We start from the raw sequence: 17,922 nt of genomic DNA, 5'->3' as shown, positions 1-17,922 counted from the left end.
TGTTTGTTAACATGGACAAATGGTGCATAATCTAATTACGTATATGCTAATTTGCATAAATACCACAACAGGTCTAAACATTGGGTCTAGTCAGGTGAAAATGTCTTGTTGAATCTTGTTGACATATAACAGTAAAATACTTAATGTTAAGGTCTGGATGGAACCCATTTAGGCTACCCATGAGCATTAATACATAGAGGCAGGAAGAAGTACTTTAAAACAGCCTTTATTAATTATTATTGCAGAGATGGGGTTTGGGGCTGGGTCTGTGGGACTGTTTCAGGGGATTCACTTTTTATTTTGCCTACCTTTTGTCTTCTGCATTCTCCTTACCATTGTCTCCTGTTCTTCCCTAAGAATCGTCCCCCAGAAACAGTCCCACGGACCCAGCCCCAAACCCCATCTCTTAAACATTAATAAAGGCTGGTTTCTAAAGTACATTCCTGCCTCCATATTAATGCTCATGGGTAGCCTAAATGGGTTCCATTCAGACCTTAATATTAAGTATTTTACTGTTATGTGTCAACAAGATTCAACAAGACATTTTCACCTGGCTAGACCCAATTTTTAGATCTGTTGTGGTATTTATGCAAATTAGCACATACGTAATTAGATTATGCACCGTTTGTCCATGTTAACAAACCATTTAAAAAAACTTGTAATACATTTTTTGTTTGTCTTGATGCAAGTAATCAACTCAATAATTTTCATGGTGATATCTAAAGGTTAAAATTTTTACCCTATTCACGTGAGAAAAAAAATGCATAGGCGTATGAATAGGCTATATTTGGGTCTTTTTCGAAACTTTCCCCTAATGGGATTCTTCGGGACTTTTTTTTCCTTACTCAGGACATATTGAGAATACAAAATCAGTTGAGTTTGCTTCTGTTGCAATTTGTTCAACCTTTTTTCATAAAATGACTGGACTACTAGGCCTAGATAGTTTTTGTTGTTTTAGATTGTACTGATTGTATTCTTTCTTTGTGGTTCGTATTAACATATAATTTGTCTTGTTCATTTCTTTCTCGGTCCCATGTATTTCACAATTTAAACTAAACATTGCAAGTCAGGAAATACTGAGACATGGCTACATTTTTTAAAACAGTGTCCAAACTAGAAAATGTCAGCTTTTAATTATATGGTTTTTATTTGTCTTACAGGTACAGGACCTACATGAGGCCCAGATACAAGGTGGCTTACAAAATGGTAACAGAAATGGAGTGGAAGTGCTGCCATGGATACAGTGGAGAAGACTGTAATGATGGACCAAACGGGGGATCTGATACTCAGATCTCAACAAGCAGACCTTGGCCTAGACCTTCACAACCAGGACAAACTGGAACTGGTACTGGTCATGGACAGGGTGGAGGGAATGGTAAGTCAATGTTTTCTCTAACAATTACATGGAGTATTGCATTCCGATTACAAACTGCTTAAAAGTCCAATCCGAATGAAAATGCCCCATGCACACACCTCGGTCAGAATAAAAATGCCCAAACCAATTGAAATGTTAATTGGTTTGAGAGGGGTGGGATAAACCTGTGCAATGACATAGAAATTGCATAGAAAGCACGGAACGAGCTGATTTTGTTGTTGAATATAATAAACGACTGTCGTGTCAGATCTAAAATTCTCTTTCCACTTAGTGCAGTGCAGTGGTGCAGGAAACATAAGTGCTTTTTTCGGACTCTCATCTGCAGACACCTTGTTTTAGGTGCGGGAAGGGGCGATTTTACTGCCTAAATAATATAAGCATCATACCACAAAGCTTCATATGCTCGTCGTCTCCTAATTAGGACCCGAAATAGATAAATATTAAGTCTGCTTTTTAAAACAAAGACAAGGAGGATGGTTAGTATGCGCCAACAGCGGGAAACTCTGTATATTCGTGCAGTGTGCGCATGTCTAAAAGATAAAATCCGATTTTGAAGCTTATGACAAACACGTACATCACACTTTATCTAGAGTTCATCAGGCTTGCTGTGATAGTTTGTGTTACCGGTTTTAAACTGTGTTTAGCCGCACACTGATTACATCACTTGCCCAATGCGGCACCGCCCCCACCGTCGTTTTGATTTTTTTATAGTAATACAAATAATTTAGTTTAGTTAGAGAACAGACACTACAATTAAAAACTGAACTCAATTCAGAGTGAGCCGAATTAAACAAAAAGCGTCCATGTAAACGTGGCTAGTGTCTGGCCATATAGATGTTCTTGTTACTTCTGTATCTGCATCTTCTGCATCTTTCAAACACTTGATAACATCTAAATATAACTGAGGCTTTATGGAAATAAAACATTAGAGCAGAGGAAAACTTTTAGAGTAATGTTTTCATTGCCAGAGTTTGACAGAACTGTGAATTCTGGGTCTGCCAAACTATTTGTAATCTACTTACTCAACTACTCACTGTCTAAAAATAAGCATTGTGTTTGATCTTTGCCTAGGGAGAGGTGACAATGACAAGATGAAACAACTGGAGGACAAAATCCAGAGGTTGACCAAAGACCTAAATGACCTGCAGTCAACTCTGCGTGGAATGAACGAGAAATTCCAGGAGGAAATGCGAAAACCCGGTTTTAATAGTGGCAAAACACCAGCTGATGCAGCCCAGCCTGAAATGAAAGAGACCATCCATAACATTCAGACCAAGCTTGATCAGTTGGACAACCGTACTCAAGCTCATGACAAGACTCTAGTCAGCATCAATAACCACCTTGTGAACGGGAAGGGTGGAAGCAATGATCTAGACATTGGGGGAGTAGGAGGAAACAACTTCAACACCTTGAAGGAGGAAATCCTCAGAGAGCTTGAACGTCGAGTGACGCTTTCTTGTTCTGCCTGTCAGTCTGGAGTGGAAGACCTAAGACGGCAACAGCAACAAGATCGGGAGAGGATCTTGGCTCTGGAAAAGCAGATTAATGCCATGGACCAGCGTCACCGCCAGACTCTTGATGGTTTGCGCCGAGACTTCAGCCGGTCTCAAGGCTGCTGTGACACTGTGACGGACATCAGAGGACGACTAAATGAAATGGACAGGAAGATAAGCTCCACATCGGAAGCCTATGACAAGCTTAATGATCGTCTGAACAGGGAACAAGGTGGAACTGGAGGTGGTGGAAGTTTTGGAGGTGGACCAGGACAAGGTTCAAATATGCAAGAAGACCTGGAGAGAAGGCTCAACAACACTGTCCAGAGGGCAGAGGAAAACTGCGCTTATATGGAGACTAACATACGGGACTCGTTCCAGCAGGAACTCAGAAAACTTCGCACTGAATTCAATAATCGTATTCTTAACCAGGACGACAGAATTAATGACATGGACATTGATATAGGAAACGTTAAAGAAACTGTATTTGATCTTGATAAGCGCCTGTCTCGGCTCGAGAATACAACATTGTTTATAGATAAGAGGTTAAGCGAATGCTCTCGGTGCTCAGGCTCAAGTTCTGGTTCAAGTCCGGGCAGTAGTAGTGGTTCGAGCTCTGGCGACACTGTGAAGTCTTTGGAGTGGAGAGTCATTGCAAATGAAGATGAGATCAAGAGGTTCGACACCCGACTCAAGGATCTCTCTGTGTCCGGTGACTCTCTTGAGGATAAGGTCATCAACCTCAGCCATGACGTTCGCAAGATCAAAGCTCTTACTGGAGACAATGGGGAACACTTCAACAGGATTGTTATGGAGATTGAGAACTGTGACGTGTGCAGCACAGTGGAAGATGATCTGATGAAACTCAAGAACATCACAAGCCATGCCATGGACAGATGGCAGAAGGAAATGAACTACATTAAAGGGAAATTTGACTCTGGTCAGACGGGTTGTGTGGACGTGTGTTCTGGTTTACAGGACGAGATGCATCAGTTGAGAGAGGAGGTACAGAAATGCAGTGGTCAATGCAAGATCACCCTGAATACTCCTACCGGAACGGAATCAGAAACTGGTCATCTGGATGACTCACAAAAACCACTGGATGGACACAGTGTCATCAGCAGTAATACCGGTGACCTCAGGTCAATCCAGGGAGAACTGTCTGAGGTCATCTTAACCTTCAGCTCCATCAATGACACACTAAAAGGTCTGGAGCATGTGGTCCAGAAACATGACAGCGTTATCAACGACCTTGGGAACACCAAAGACAAAATCATTTCTGAGATCGACAAGATCCAGCAGGAAATGACCGAGCATATAGAAGATAGTAGGGTACGCTTTGATAACGTTGATCAGGATGTACGCCGCTTTGGGAACAACTTTGTGGTTGAGATGGGTGACTGCAAGAGGACTGGTGATGGTCTGGATAAGAGGCTCTCTAAACTCGAAGTGGTTTGTGGCCGGTTTGACTCTGTCTCAGACAATATCCAGAAGATCAAAGAAGGCCTGAACAAACATGTGTCTAGCCTGTGGAACTGTGTCAGTGGTCTAAATGACACAGTGATTTCACACAGCGGGTTCATTGAGATCCTCCAGAACACACATCTGGATGATATCCACGGCAAGATCAAGAGACTCAATTCCTCAATGGTCCATGTCCTCAAGGAGTTCCAGAGCTTTACTGAGAATGACTTAACAGGTCTGATTTCAAGTGCTGTTTTTTATTTGCTATCATCTTAAAAGTGATGTCAAGATTAACTACAATTTGACAGCATCTAAGAACATATCTTAAATTTCCAGCACCAGTAACTGACATAGCTCCTGTATTTGAATTGATATCAGGGCTGTGCATTATTCATAATTGAAATGAGAAGGGATTCTAGTTCATTTTCCAGAATGCATTACTTTGTGTTGAATGTCTTTGAATTGCAATTCAGCAAATTGCAATTCAGTCAACTTCCTGTGGCCAATTCAATTCAATACACTCTCATGATTTGAAAGTGGGCCAATTCTTGAGTTTTGCACAACCCTGATGGATATGAAAAGAGGAAAAACTCTTTAAATAAATAAATTAATTTCTGATAATAGGTTTACCCGGACCCCCAGGTCCTCAAGGAGAAAGAGGGTTCCCTGGTCCACAGGGGCCTCCAGGTAATGACGGACCACCAGGTATTCAGGGATTACCAGGGCCAAAAGGACCTCCTGGTGAGAAATCTTTTTTTTTTGTCCATTCATTTGTGTCATGTAGGTAATAACCCCAAAAAATTGAAATATTTTGCCATCATTATTTTACTATACTTCATTTGGAGTTGGCTGTATGCTGTACTTTATCAATGACAGAATTTTAATTTATGGGTGAACTTCACACATTTCATGTTATATGACACGTGACACATTTTATTTTCTCCTATTTTAGGTCTCAGAGGAGAGCGAGGTGTGTATTCAATTTGCTTTTAATATTTGTAGCAGCCATATCTTAGTCAAGAATTGAGGTTATTTTGATGTGTGCTAATCAATGTCTGGAATGAAAGCAAGAATTCACTGAGATATGTCTAAAGTGTCTGTTTGTTTGAGAGTCAGCCATTTTTTTCTTTCTGTCTTGAGTGTTGCAGCATGTGTTCAGTTGTTATTGTCAGTACTGGGTCAGTAGTTGAGCCAAAGGTCAGCAGCTGATCACTAAAACTGGTTGTGTAAAGCAAGTCTAAATGAGACTGAGAATATAGGGATACATTTAGGGTTAGGAATCGTGGATGTCAATTTGAAAATGCTTTTAAAAATACTGTTGATATCTTCATTTCAGGTATGGCCGGTGCAGATCCCAACATACCACGTCTTTCCTTCTCAGCAGCTCTCACAAATCCCATGGTTACATCTGGAACGATCATTTTTGATAAGATCTTTGTAAATGAAGGAGACTTTTATAATCCAAGAACAGGTAATCTTGGCACTGCCTATAAACAGTCTATTTGCATTTACACTTTTGCATGCATCAAAAATAATGTATATGTATATCTTTCTCTTAAATACAGGTATCTTTACTGCACCACTGGATGGACGCTACTTCTTTAGTGCTATTCTGACGGGCCACAAAAATGAGAAGATCGAAGCTGTGCTGTCCAGGTCTAACTATGGCATGGCTCGGGTAGACTCGGCGGGTTACCAACCGGAAGGGTTGGAAAACAAACCAATGGCCGAAGCCAAACCAACACCAGGTTCTCTGGCTGTCTTTAACATCATCCTGCCCCTTCAGCGAGGCGACACAGTCTGCATAGACCTGGTCATGGGCAAACTAGCCCATTCAGTGGAGCCTCTAACTATCTTCAGTGGTATGCTTCTATATGAAGATGTGTAGGGGTCTTTTAACTGATTAGCACTGAGACTAATCAGACTCAAAGAACCAGCAAAACGACGGGGCTAGAAAGAGACACTCTAAATGACGTTTATTTGCCTGGGATGGCGATGCATTGATTTTCCTTCGGTATTGTTTCCAATATTGTTAGACCTCCTATGAACTCCCTGAACAGAGGATATAGTTTTTAAATGGAGGAACTGTTGCCCTTGATATGTAATCCTAACCCGCATTTTTGGAGAAGTGTTGTAACAAATACTACTGCAGGTTTGTGCGACCGATGTTGACGATGTTCCTATTGAGATATTTCCATGTTATATGAATCACAGACATGAGTTATGAATAATTTCTCATGTACCGAAGATGACCGTGAGGTCTGTTCGACTTCCTATGTATGCAACTGCACGGTAAATACTCTGCCAAAGAGCTTGACTCACAGTCAGGGTTAAAGGTTAGCCTGATGGGTGTGGAATTCGGGAGATTTGATGAAAGGAATTCATATTTTTGCTGTGAATGTTTAAATCCTGTGCTCCTTTTTTCTGCTTAGAGTCAAGGGATGATTTTTAAATCTACAGTACGTGACTTCATTTCAATTAATTCTATTTTGCTTCATTATAAGTGCCAAGTTTTCCAGGAATAACATCCTGCTCTTACCAAAGATTTTACTTAATGAAATATGTGGTTGGTAGTTAATGATTTCAGGAAACATTCAATGTTATCCAACCTGACAATCACATTGCTTCCATACAAACTCTCTAAGTGCCTCTGGAAAATTGCAAAGAGATGAATGCAATGAACTCTTCATAACTCAGGCACACATTCTGCAATGGCTTCTAATCAACAAGAAATAGGCTTTTTTGTACATGCATCGTTCCGCATTTTGTGATCCCGTTGAAGCGTTTACAAAAACATCAGTTCTACTGGAGTGGTGGACCGTTGCATTTTGCTCCATATTCATATTCCAATCTCACAGCCTGAGCTTTCAATGGAGATTATTATCAAACAGAGTCTGTCCTTAATGTGGTTCAACAAAGTGCCTTTGAAGAAAAACAACGCAGAGGATTCAGAGGGTGTCCTTCATCAACCGATTCTGTCTGTGTGGTCTCGCTTGAATGTTTACTGTACGACAGCCCAAAGAATTTTGAACTACGCGGCTTTTGCTTTTTCTTGTTTGAAACATGCTTGTGCAATTTTACAGATCGTTGGGAGGAAAGATCTCTGTGTAACGCTATGAAATTCATAATGGTCAAGAATGTTGAAAATTAAGGCTGCTATCTTTTATGTGCTATGTTTCATTTATTATTTTTAGTTATAAAAAGATTCCCCAGCTCATAAAGTGGATGTTACGGCAGCAGTGTAAGCATTAAAACATCTATTTACATGTAAAAGAGACCAGATCTAAAAAAAATTATAGTTCCCTCTCATGGTTTAACCTGTTACCTTGAATGTGTACATTGGCAACACGTGTGTTTCAAATAAAGATATTTAATTTTACACATATTAATCTCTGCTGAGCTTACTATTACAGGGTTCTGTCAGGTATATTGGATTACTGGAAGACATACCATTTAATTTAGCACTGGCATTGTGCAAAACACTAAGAAAACTACTGTTCATTGTCTCAAACTCAATGGAAAGCATTCTGGTACTCAAGAACTTTGATTCTGTTAAACAGAATTCCAGTCAGTGATTGATGGTGCACGTTTTGTCACTGTCTATGACTTTTTTTTCTCTATTCAACATAGAAAATACCAATACTTGAGTTGCTGGATCATTTGTCAAAGCAAAATTTGATTGGAAACATGTTCTCAAATAGAAAACACCCACTGTTTCTAATAAATATTTTTAGAAGCATGTGCACAGAAACGGTGTGATTAAGGAGAGGAGTGCACAATGCATGTCATTTTCCACGTCGCAAGCCAGAGAAGTCGTTTGGAGATTGGCTGGTGATTTAATGGAAAGAAAAACATTTCTAGGTGTCCATCCATAGTCATACTGGGATGTAGTTCACAATGAATAATGCCTTGTGCTGGTAAGTGAATCTCATGCCCTCTCTCTGATATGTGCCACCATGGGGAGTTTCCATGTTTTTCCACTTCTTTATAATATTGTATTTCTGTATTGCTTTTAATACTTTAACAACTCTAAATCCAGGTTGTACCGAAGGCCAAACATGTTTTTTTTTCTTTCTTTTCTCTGTTAAAGTCAACATGAAACGCCATTCAAAACCCATTTTACTTCTGTAATGTAACATTTCCTAATGAAACAGAATATTCAACAAGTAAATGTAGGGTGAAACATGATTTTATCCATCAGAAATTGAATCATCCGAAGTACAGAATGGAGACTATGTGAATATTCAATGGATTGTGGGCGAAATGAATTGGCATGCACATTAGAGGCTTTTTGACTAAAGCTTAAATTCACCCCTGAGAGCATCTCGCTTTTTTCATTTTTTTAACAGATCTATAGTATTTTACTTAACTAACTACTGTCAACATTTTAGAAAAGATGCATAACTTTCAACAACTATAGCCTATTGTTATTTGACTATTGATTATTTGGTCACACTTTATATTAGGCTCCAATTCTCACTATTAACTACGACCTTCACCTCAGTAAACTCCCTCATTACTGCTTATTACTAGTTAGTAAAGTAGTTGTTAAGTTTAGGAATTGGTTAGGATGTAGAATACGGTCATGTAGAATAAGGCATTAATATGTGCTTTATAAGCACTAATAAACAGCCAATATCCTAGTAATATGTATGCTAATAAGCAACTAGTTAATAGTCAGAACTGGACCCTAAACTAAAGTGTTACCAGTTATTTTTGTTTACTCCGCTCATATTCATGTTTGCGAGTCAAAAAGGAAAGTTGGTTCAAAGGCAGAGTAAGGTATTACATTCTGATGAAATATTAAAATTACAAATATTTTTTTCTTTGGAATACTGTGCACTGATGAATCTTCGCTAATGGGAGTCATGTTTGAGGCTGGAAAGTAAGAACTACTATAACAGCAATCAACAAATTATTTAAACATGACTATGTCAGTGATTACTACATATTTCTAGGCAAGTTCATATTTCCACAAATTTGAGAAAAGGGTGCATTTTTATGCATGCATGAATAAAAGAAGTTTTGTTAGTGTAATGTTTTCCTAAGAAACCATCAGACAGATACTGTCAGACAGACAGGGTGTCATTACTGCACATTGGGTGTGGTGAAAGAATCCGTGTAGTGCTGGCCAGCTGTGTCTAAATGGGATTGGGTGGGAAAATGTCACGTATCCTGTTTGTCTTTCATCTTTGTGCACTTATATTCAGCTGTCTTCCTCCTTCTCTTGTTCTCTGCATACAGTGCAAACACACAGGCCTGTGCTCCCTACTGCTGTAGAGATGCTTGCCAACTCTTCAGTATCAATCAGGGAACAATATCACTCAACTCCTCATAACTTATAAGAATTATCAAAGCACTGCTGAATACTATATTCACTATACAGAACATTTGTAGCGATTTGATCATTCTAAATTGCCTGCTCAAATTGCTTATTTGAAAATAATATATATATATTTTTTAAAGAAGTCTCTTATGCTTGCCAAGACTGCATTTATTTGATCAAAAATAAAGTAAAAACAGTACTATTGTGAAATATTTTTCCAGTTGACATTGATACTGATTTGGTACTCAGTTATTATCAATTATAATGGTTCTTATTATCAATATAACATTTTTCAGGACTCTTTGATTAATAGAAAGTTCAAAACTGCATTTATTTGAAATAGAAATCTTGTTAAATTATGAATCTTTGCTGTTACCTTTGATACATTTTATGTATCCTTTTTTAATAAAAGTATTAATTAGAAAAACAAATGTTTAACTTACCCCAAACTGCTAATGTATCACAGTTTCCACAAAAATATTAACTTTTTTCAACATTGATAAAAATAATAAATGTTTCTTGAGCAGCAAATCAGCAAATTAGAATGATTTCTGAAGGATCATGTGACAATGAAGCTTCAGTGATCCTTATGGTAAATTTTTACATTTTCACATTATTTTATTTTTAGTTTGAAAGCATGAATGAAGAGTAGTAAAACAAGTTTAAAACTTTAATTTAATCATGCTAATACAGAGGTATCAGTAGAATATCCCATCATTATTTAGTCTTATCCTTTGCATTTACATTAGTCTTTTCTATGTGAAGCAACACTATTCAGTCTATCATCATACCTTGACAATGACTAGTGTCTAACAACACTTGTTAAGTTTCAGAAGAGCGTGCTTCATGTCTGTACTACATTCCAGCTGTGCACCTCTCCGCCATGTTCAGTGTAAAATTCCATCATATCCATGGACACCGCATTTTTTGCCTGCAATCTGGCAGCCAAATGTGAGAGCATCCTGTAGGCTGCCCCCTGCAGAAAAGAGAACCAACCCAGTTTGAACTGATTTACACAACTAACAAAAACCCATTAAGTGTTTGTGTTTCAGAATCAGACTTGCATTCATACCATTTGAAAGGGAATACATGACAGAAGCATTGAACGTATCCCCTGCTCCAAGTGTGTCCACAAGCTTCTCAGGTGGGAATGCATCTGAATGGATGACTACCCCGTCGGGACCAATGGCATCAGCTCCCTTTTCCGCCCAGGCACAAATGAGGGTAGCTCTAGACACACAACCAAGCTCAGACAGCAGTTTTTAGAACACTAGTGACATCTAGTGGTCGTTTTACTCACCCCTTCCTCAGACGACCGCTGAAACCCTTCAGTGCAGCAGAGGCCGAGTCAAACCCAAAGTGCTGGGCCACGTCCTTACTTACAAAGACCTGAGTGAAAGCGGTCACAAATAAACAGGTTGTGTAGTGTTCAAGCATGTCTCAAAGCTTATCAGCAAGCTTGCAAAAAATCGGCACACTCAGATTTCCACTGAATTTAAAAGCACTTCTACTTTAACTCTTATGCTTCTTGTGTATTAAATATTTTGTCTAATATATATATATGGAGGGGGGGGGGATATTAACATGCCTAAGACTTTTGCACAGTACTGTTTATATATATATATATATATAGATAGATAGATAGATAGATAGATAGATAGATAGATAGATATAGATATAGATATAGATATATTCATATTTATTATATATTTTGACTTCAGCTCCCAGTAACAGTGCAGTATCTTCAGCTCTCTCTATATATAATGTCATTATATACACTTAACTTTTAAAAGATGGGGTCGGTACGATTTTATTTGATTAAAAATACAGTAAAAACAGTAATACTGTGAAATATTATTACAATTTAAAATAGTTTTTTAATCAAATATGTTTTAAAATTTAATTTATTCCTTAAAAAGGTAAAGATTTTTTTTAGCATCACTGCTACGGTCTTCAGTGTCACATGATCCTTCAGAAATCATAGCATGCTGATTTGCTGCTCAAGAAACATTCTTCTTATTATCAATATTGAAAACAGTTGTGCTGCTATATATACAGTATACTATTTCCTTACTATTTTATGTGATCTACTAGTCTGAGAACTATTCCATAATGAGCACTTGACTATGTAGTTTATCCAAGTTAAAATAATGTGGGGGTTTTTTCAGGCAGGTTTGAAGTGTAACACATGTAATGAAATCATACCAAATCACCAAGAGGGAAAAGCTGGTAGAGGGGTTCCCTGGTCTTTTCGATTTCCACAGAGATGGTTATTCTGTTCTTCTCTTCCTGTTTGCTGTTATACTCTCTCACCCTCTCGATCATCTTCACTTGTTCGTCAGCATTACGGCCCTGAAAATGCATTCATAAAACAATCAGCTCTCAACTTGTGGAATAATGTGTCTCTTAAACACAGATTGGAAGGAACTAAATAGTGTGACTAGTGTGAACTTGGGCTGTTACTATGAAGCAAGATATTTGGCAAACACTCTTACCTCCCAGTGGACCCACTTGTACTGGCTTAGGTCCACCTTTGAAAAGTCTTCTACAGAAACATCTGGCAAGTTTCTGATTAAACAGAGAATAGCCGATGAAAGTTCTCTTGTATGTTAGACTACAACAACCAGTGTTCAAAGAACGATTAGTAAATAATAAGTAATGACTGCACTTTGTGTACATGATAGGTCAATATTACTATTGATTATTGTGACATGATCTGCTGTAATCCTATAATACAAAACTGTTTACAGTCACAAACTGAATCAGTGATATAATGGGAAAAAACGTAGCTTATTCCCTTAGACCGGATCCCTGTCAGTTTGTATACAGTACAACATTTGATAACAGTCATCAGCACAGACAAATAGTCAGCTTTGGGCTGTTATTTTAAGATAATTATGATTATAAACCAAAGTCTGTCTCTCAGCATAGAAGGAAAAGGTTTGGAAAGTTCTTTTAGAGACAAGAAATATTATGCAAGGCCAAGATTAGAATAAATGTTGTTTTATATATTACTTTGCTACAAACAAAGCAAATACATGTAAATGATAATGTTCAGTCAACCAGTCTTAACCGCAAATATAAACCTCACCAGGCCGATCAGGACCTTGACCTGAAGTGGAGAGGTTTTGTATTATTCTGCAGGGGTTCATTTTGTAATAATGAACGGATGATTGAACATTATCTCACTTATTACACGGCTACTCGTCAAATAAATACATAAATAGACATATTGATTTGAGCTGAAATTATATTATTATGTGACGTGACACTACTACAGCTACGTAGTAAAATCAGTTGCCACTGGGACACTGGCCAGTTTATAGTTTAGTGGTCACTATACACAAATATTTGGCCATGCAAATGTTGAAACTGATCAGTCAGAATCAAGTATTTCAGAGAGCCGTGGAATAAGTTAGCTAGTTAGTAAGCTTTGACATTGTGTGTTGTTGTGTGTTGTTTAAAACACTTGATTAAAATAATCTTGGACAAAACGGAAATTTAAAAAGAATTACAATAAAAAAAAAAAAAAAATTAATGACAATAACAAATCCCCCCAAAAAATAAGCACTCAAATTAACGCATGCAATGTCGAATTGTCATGATTTCTTAAAAGCATTTACTTTAAGACTAAGGGTACGTTTACACGACAACGATGTACTAAAAACAGAAAAAGTTTTCCTTTGCGCTTTTCTCGTACAGACGACAACGTCAAAACGATCCCGGTTCACACGGATCCGCGAAAACGATAAAAAAACCCCACTGTACTATTCATGCCAGGCCAGTAGTTGGCGATGTCACTTTGTAAAGAAACACTAAGCATCTATAGACCGCGTTTTTACAAATTAACTCTTTCCCCGCCAGCAATTTTTTAAAAAAGTTGCCAGCCACCGCCAGTATTTTTGGTAATTTTCACAAAAGTTTCATGGCCCCCAGAATATTTTGTTGTATGAATATCTGAACATGCAATTTATCAAAAAAAAGAAGAGGAGAGCCTTTGGTTAAAAAACAACAACAACAGTTTTATCCTAGATTCGTGTCCCAGTTTTATCCTAGACACAAACTTAACACATAGGTAAGTTTTCATAAAAAAGCTAGCCTGGAAATCCAGACCTAAATCTGAAAGATTAATGGTCTGGCGTCGACTAATGAAAATCGTCCAGCTCGAGGGGCGGCACCAAGCATGCATTTGAAAATCTCACTGCACGCAATTGGATAACACTACGACCAATCACAACAATAAACCCCATACTCTTAGCTACCAGCAGAGCTAACTGGTAGATTAGACTCTTACCGTATCCGGTCGGCAAAACAGCAAAAACGTCCTTCTTGCAAAGGAACGATTAGAGCGCCGTCTTCTGTTCCTGTTTTAGATAAAAAGCCAAGTCTAACTCATTCATTGTAGCAGCCAAAGCCGTTTCAAACAACATTCATCCATAGCCATCTTGCAATGTTTACTAATGACTTCGACGTCACAGCGCTGTCGTCATCTGTTTAGCTCGCCTCTGGCCCGCCTATATCAGATAACCCGATGTGATTGGTGCAGCTCAGATCGAGGGGAATATTTAATGAGCATCATTACTCGACACCAGAGTAACTCGCTGAACAAATTCAACTTGTGCTCTCGCGAGAACTCTGGATTACCAGGGTATAAAAAAGCTACATTTTGAGCAAAAAACTGAGAACGTCCAGATCGGATTCATAACGATGATCAAAACACAGGTGGAGTAGATCGAGTTTAACACGCCCAAAGCTTCACAGTCCTGTAGCTCGTCCTGGGTGGACATTTCATTCAGTAACATTAGGCAGTTTTGATTTATATGCTGTTTAATGTTAATGGTCGCGTTATTTTACATATGATTACATATGATATCGCTTGTTTCTGCATCTTCCTGGCATGTGTTTTTATCAGGAGATTCAGTACTCTTTCAGATGATGAGTAATAGCACCCCCTACCATATAACAGTGAAAACACGGAAAGCCGGAAAATTCCATCAATGACAGGGAAACAATGACGGAAATTTCCTTCTATGGCAGTGAAATAGTTAATACAGGAACGGTATCATTTTCAAAAAAACTTGCACTTTGAAAACCGTTTTCAAATATTTGCGTTTTCAGGCCCCTTAAACGCCATTGTCGTGTACATGAACGGCCAAAAACGCATAAAAAGTTTTGTTTTTAGTTGAAAATGGTGTCGTGTAAACGGCCCCTGAATTACTGTCAATTACGGCAGTGCCACTTAATAAAGACTTTCTCAGATTACGTTTGAGAATTGGAAATGATAATTTAGCAGGTACCCATCTAACTTTGATTGTTTGTTATGATTATTGTGACTTTGGATGATACTCTTACGTGTCTGAGAGCACAACAGTGCGAGAGCCACTGGTGGGACACACCACACAACAGGCACACGGGGTCTCACCCCACTGCTGCCAAGCCACACCAGATATGTCCACCCCACGCCGTGCAAAATCCCCCACGATGAAACTAGTACAGCAAACAGAGAGGTATTGCAGTGACCCATGTGCAGTGGCACTACTGACTGATTTGAGCAGGAAAGGAGCAGGCTCACAATGATTGCCAAACTGATCTTCGAACCATGCACCTTCAGTGCACCTTTTAATAGGGAAAAAGCAATAGTGCATTTTCACTTGTTGTTTTGATGTGTCAGGAATGTTTCAGCTGTCCTGTCAGGAAAGAGTTTTCATAATACTTACACATACTCTCACACACAAACCTGTTCATATGCAGAATTGTACGGCTTCCTGTCGCCACGCTGCTGATTACTACAGAGGCTGGAAAGGAGCATTCAGCATGCTCCAGAAGAAGAGAGATGTCAATCTTGTACATTTGAAAATCATTCAAGATGAAGCTAGAAGAACAAATTAGCAAGGAAAGGTATGCATACAGAACGTATGTGTGCAGATAATGTAAACTAAGAAAAGAAGTACTTTTGGGAAGATGTCTGAGGGAGTAAGAAAGTATCCAAATATCATAGGGTACAACAGGGCTATTCTCTTTTAAACCACTAGATGGCACAAAAATTCAGCACTTTTCTTAACAACCTCTTTTGAAGATGCACGTGGAAATTTGGCTGATCCTTAATGCGATCGCGGACAGCAATGCAAAGTTGATTATGCAATAATTTGATCTAATATTTGATGTTTTTTACATTGTTGTAGATTTATGTAGCAAATGAGAATCAATAAAATTATTGAATATATTTTGAGACAAGGATCTTGTTAATGTTTTTCAGTTTTGTTCAAGGTAAATAAAGCAAGTTTTTCAATAACTGAAGAATGTGTAAAAGTATGGTAATTGGGGTAAAAGGCACAATAATTAACATGATGATAAATAACTGGCTGACTTTTCCATTTGTTGACATGACATAATTAGATTCAGATGGTAAATATCATATATTAAGTTGGGTGTCCATCTGAGAGATAATCTCCATATTTATAATGAAACCATCATATTTAGGAATATACATCATATCATATAATAAAATATCATATTTATAGTTACTACTGTAAAGCTATATTAAATAATCAGGGGATCTCATTCAATGCTTTCAGAAACATTACTTATTTAAATACCTTTGTTTCTGTATTTCTAAAAATGTATATATTTTAATGACAAAAATGAATGAATTTATCAAATTAAACGGAAAATAATAGTGCAAACTATTGCTAAAGTCAAGTGATTACCTTAAACATTATTAAAAACACTTTTTAGCTAAAGTATTTGTATAAATAATGTGCCTTTTGGCCCATGTGTGGGATAAAAGGCCCACTTTGCCAACTCTTACATTTATAAGATATTTTTAAACAAAACAAACCACTTTTATGATTTCATTTCACACAAAATCTGCTGCTCCATCAATGTTCAATAAAAACATATATATATATATATATATATATATATATATATATATATATATATATATATATATAGGCTATATATATTCTGCAATCATATATGGGAGAAGTAAAAAGCAAATTTTTCTTATGGTGTGCTTTTATTTATTATTCTTTTTGTGTGTGTGTGTGTGTGTGTGTGTGTGTGTGTGTGTGCCGTTGTACCCTATATATTGGTATGTTATAGCCTATACTTTATAAATGGATCATACACACACACACACACACAGACACAGACACACAGTCACTCTTTATATATTGTAATTTAACGTAATAGTAGGCAGAAAACACTTACTCGGCTACTGGTCCGGGAGCCAAAGACCCCATAAATGCACACGGGGCCCCAAGTAGAGACAAAACAGTGCACGTGTTTGATGCGTTTCCTCCTCTCTGCCATCTCTGAGACAAACACCTACAAACCAGTTGCGTTATTTTATGACACCTGTGATGCAACATTGACTGCAGTGTATAGCAGAACACTCTACCCTAGGTTTAGGCTGATTATGCTTTTGAAATGCTAACGCAAAGGTGCATTAATAATATTTGTAGAATGTTATCAGAATTTCCCACCTGGTATCAGTATCTTCTTCCGGGTATTTATCCACAACATTTATGATATCCAGACACACCAAACCAATGCTGAGTATCTTTTTGTCCCCCATATTCTCCCTGCAGAACTAAATCCTGAACTATGGACTTTGGTAGAAAGGTCATAACGTCACATTATTCCGATGTTTCTCGCGTTTCTCTCACCGTGAATGGGACACACTGTAAACAGTGTACACGAAGTCTACCGGTTTTTGCCGAGTGTGGCCGAAAGTGCAGCGCGAGCGGAGCGCAAGGACACGACGATTCCCGAATTTTATCGAGAGCAGCCGAAACTTGCGCGAGCGCTTTCCGTTATGTTTTTGGTGTAAGCTCTGAAATGCATTTTGCTGTTTAAAAAGACAGACATTACATATTCTTTGGTTAGTCATAATTTTAATCTTTATGAACATACAAATATAACTGCATTTTAGTAAGTAAGTATTATATAAGTATTATATATACGTAAGATAAAACTGCCCATAAAATCTCAGTAGGTCGTTCCCCCAGAGTGGTTGCTAGGTGACTAGATGGATTCGGTTAAATCACAATACTAGCTACATGTTGACTTTCTTCCAGTTATTTCAAGGCAGATATTTGTGTAATGTATGAATATTTCTTTTCATGTAACTTATATGGTCGTGAAACGGATATTTGATAGAGACTTTTTAAAATGATAGCGTTTGTATAAATATTATATGCGCAATTTTGTACTCCAAAATACCTCTATTTTGTACGCTCTCTTTTCTATTTTGCTAATAT

General features: G+C 37.8%; 2 protein-coding genes across 5 annotated transcripts in view; one reads left to right on the top strand and one right to left on the bottom strand.

Moving 5' to 3' along the window:
• Positions 1–7,717, top strand: part of emilin1b (elastin microfibril interfacer 1b) — a 35,469-nt gene extending 27,752 nt beyond the window's left edge. Inside the window, exons 3-8 of the mRNA XM_084096991.1 lie at positions 1,161–1,375; positions 2,447–4,567; positions 4,957–5,073; positions 5,285–5,302; positions 5,669–5,803; positions 5,898–7,717. Of these exons, the coding sequence (XP_083953117.1) occupies positions 1,161–1,375; positions 2,447–4,567; positions 4,957–5,073; positions 5,285–5,302; positions 5,669–5,803; positions 5,898–6,220 (2,929 nt within the window). The 3' untranslated portion in view covers positions 6,221–7,717. The remainder of the gene's footprint in view (positions 1–1,160; positions 1,376–2,446; positions 4,568–4,956; positions 5,074–5,284; positions 5,303–5,668; positions 5,804–5,897) is intronic.
• A 2,598-nt stretch (positions 7,718–10,315) lies between these two features.
• On the bottom strand, positions 10,316–17,386 carry khk (ketohexokinase). Of its 4 annotated transcripts, none has more exons than XM_084096987.1 (9): positions 17,146–17,372; positions 16,871–16,987; positions 15,396–15,530; positions 15,011–15,145; positions 12,154–12,226; positions 11,864–12,010; positions 10,959–11,047; positions 10,731–10,888; positions 10,316–10,634 (listed from the first exon to the last, which is right to left on the bottom strand). In XM_084096987.1, the coding sequence occupies exons 1-9, from the start codon at positions 17,235–17,237 to the stop codon at positions 10,546–10,548; spliced, it is 1,035 nt and encodes a 344-aa protein (XP_083953113.1). In that variant the 5' UTR covers positions 17,238–17,372; the 3' UTR covers positions 10,316–10,545. The 4 variants fall into 4 exon arrangements, with proteins under 4 accessions (XP_083953113.1, XP_083953116.1, XP_083953115.1 ...); XM_084096990.1 differs by having other exon boundaries at positions 15,396–15,475; positions 17,146–17,367; XM_084096989.1 differs by lacking the exon at positions 15,011–15,145 and having other exon boundaries at positions 17,146–17,386.
• Between the last annotated feature and the right edge of the window lie 536 nt (positions 17,387–17,922).

Source organism: Abramis brama (genome assembly GCF_963993115.1).
Source record: "Abramis brama genome assembly, chromosome: 21".
In the NCBI taxonomy this organism is placed as follows: Eukaryota; Metazoa; Chordata; class Actinopteri; order Cypriniformes; family Leuciscidae; genus Abramis; species Abramis brama.
The sequence above is the reverse complement of the archived record's forward strand: the minus strand, read 5'-3'. Positions and strand labels throughout refer to the sequence as shown.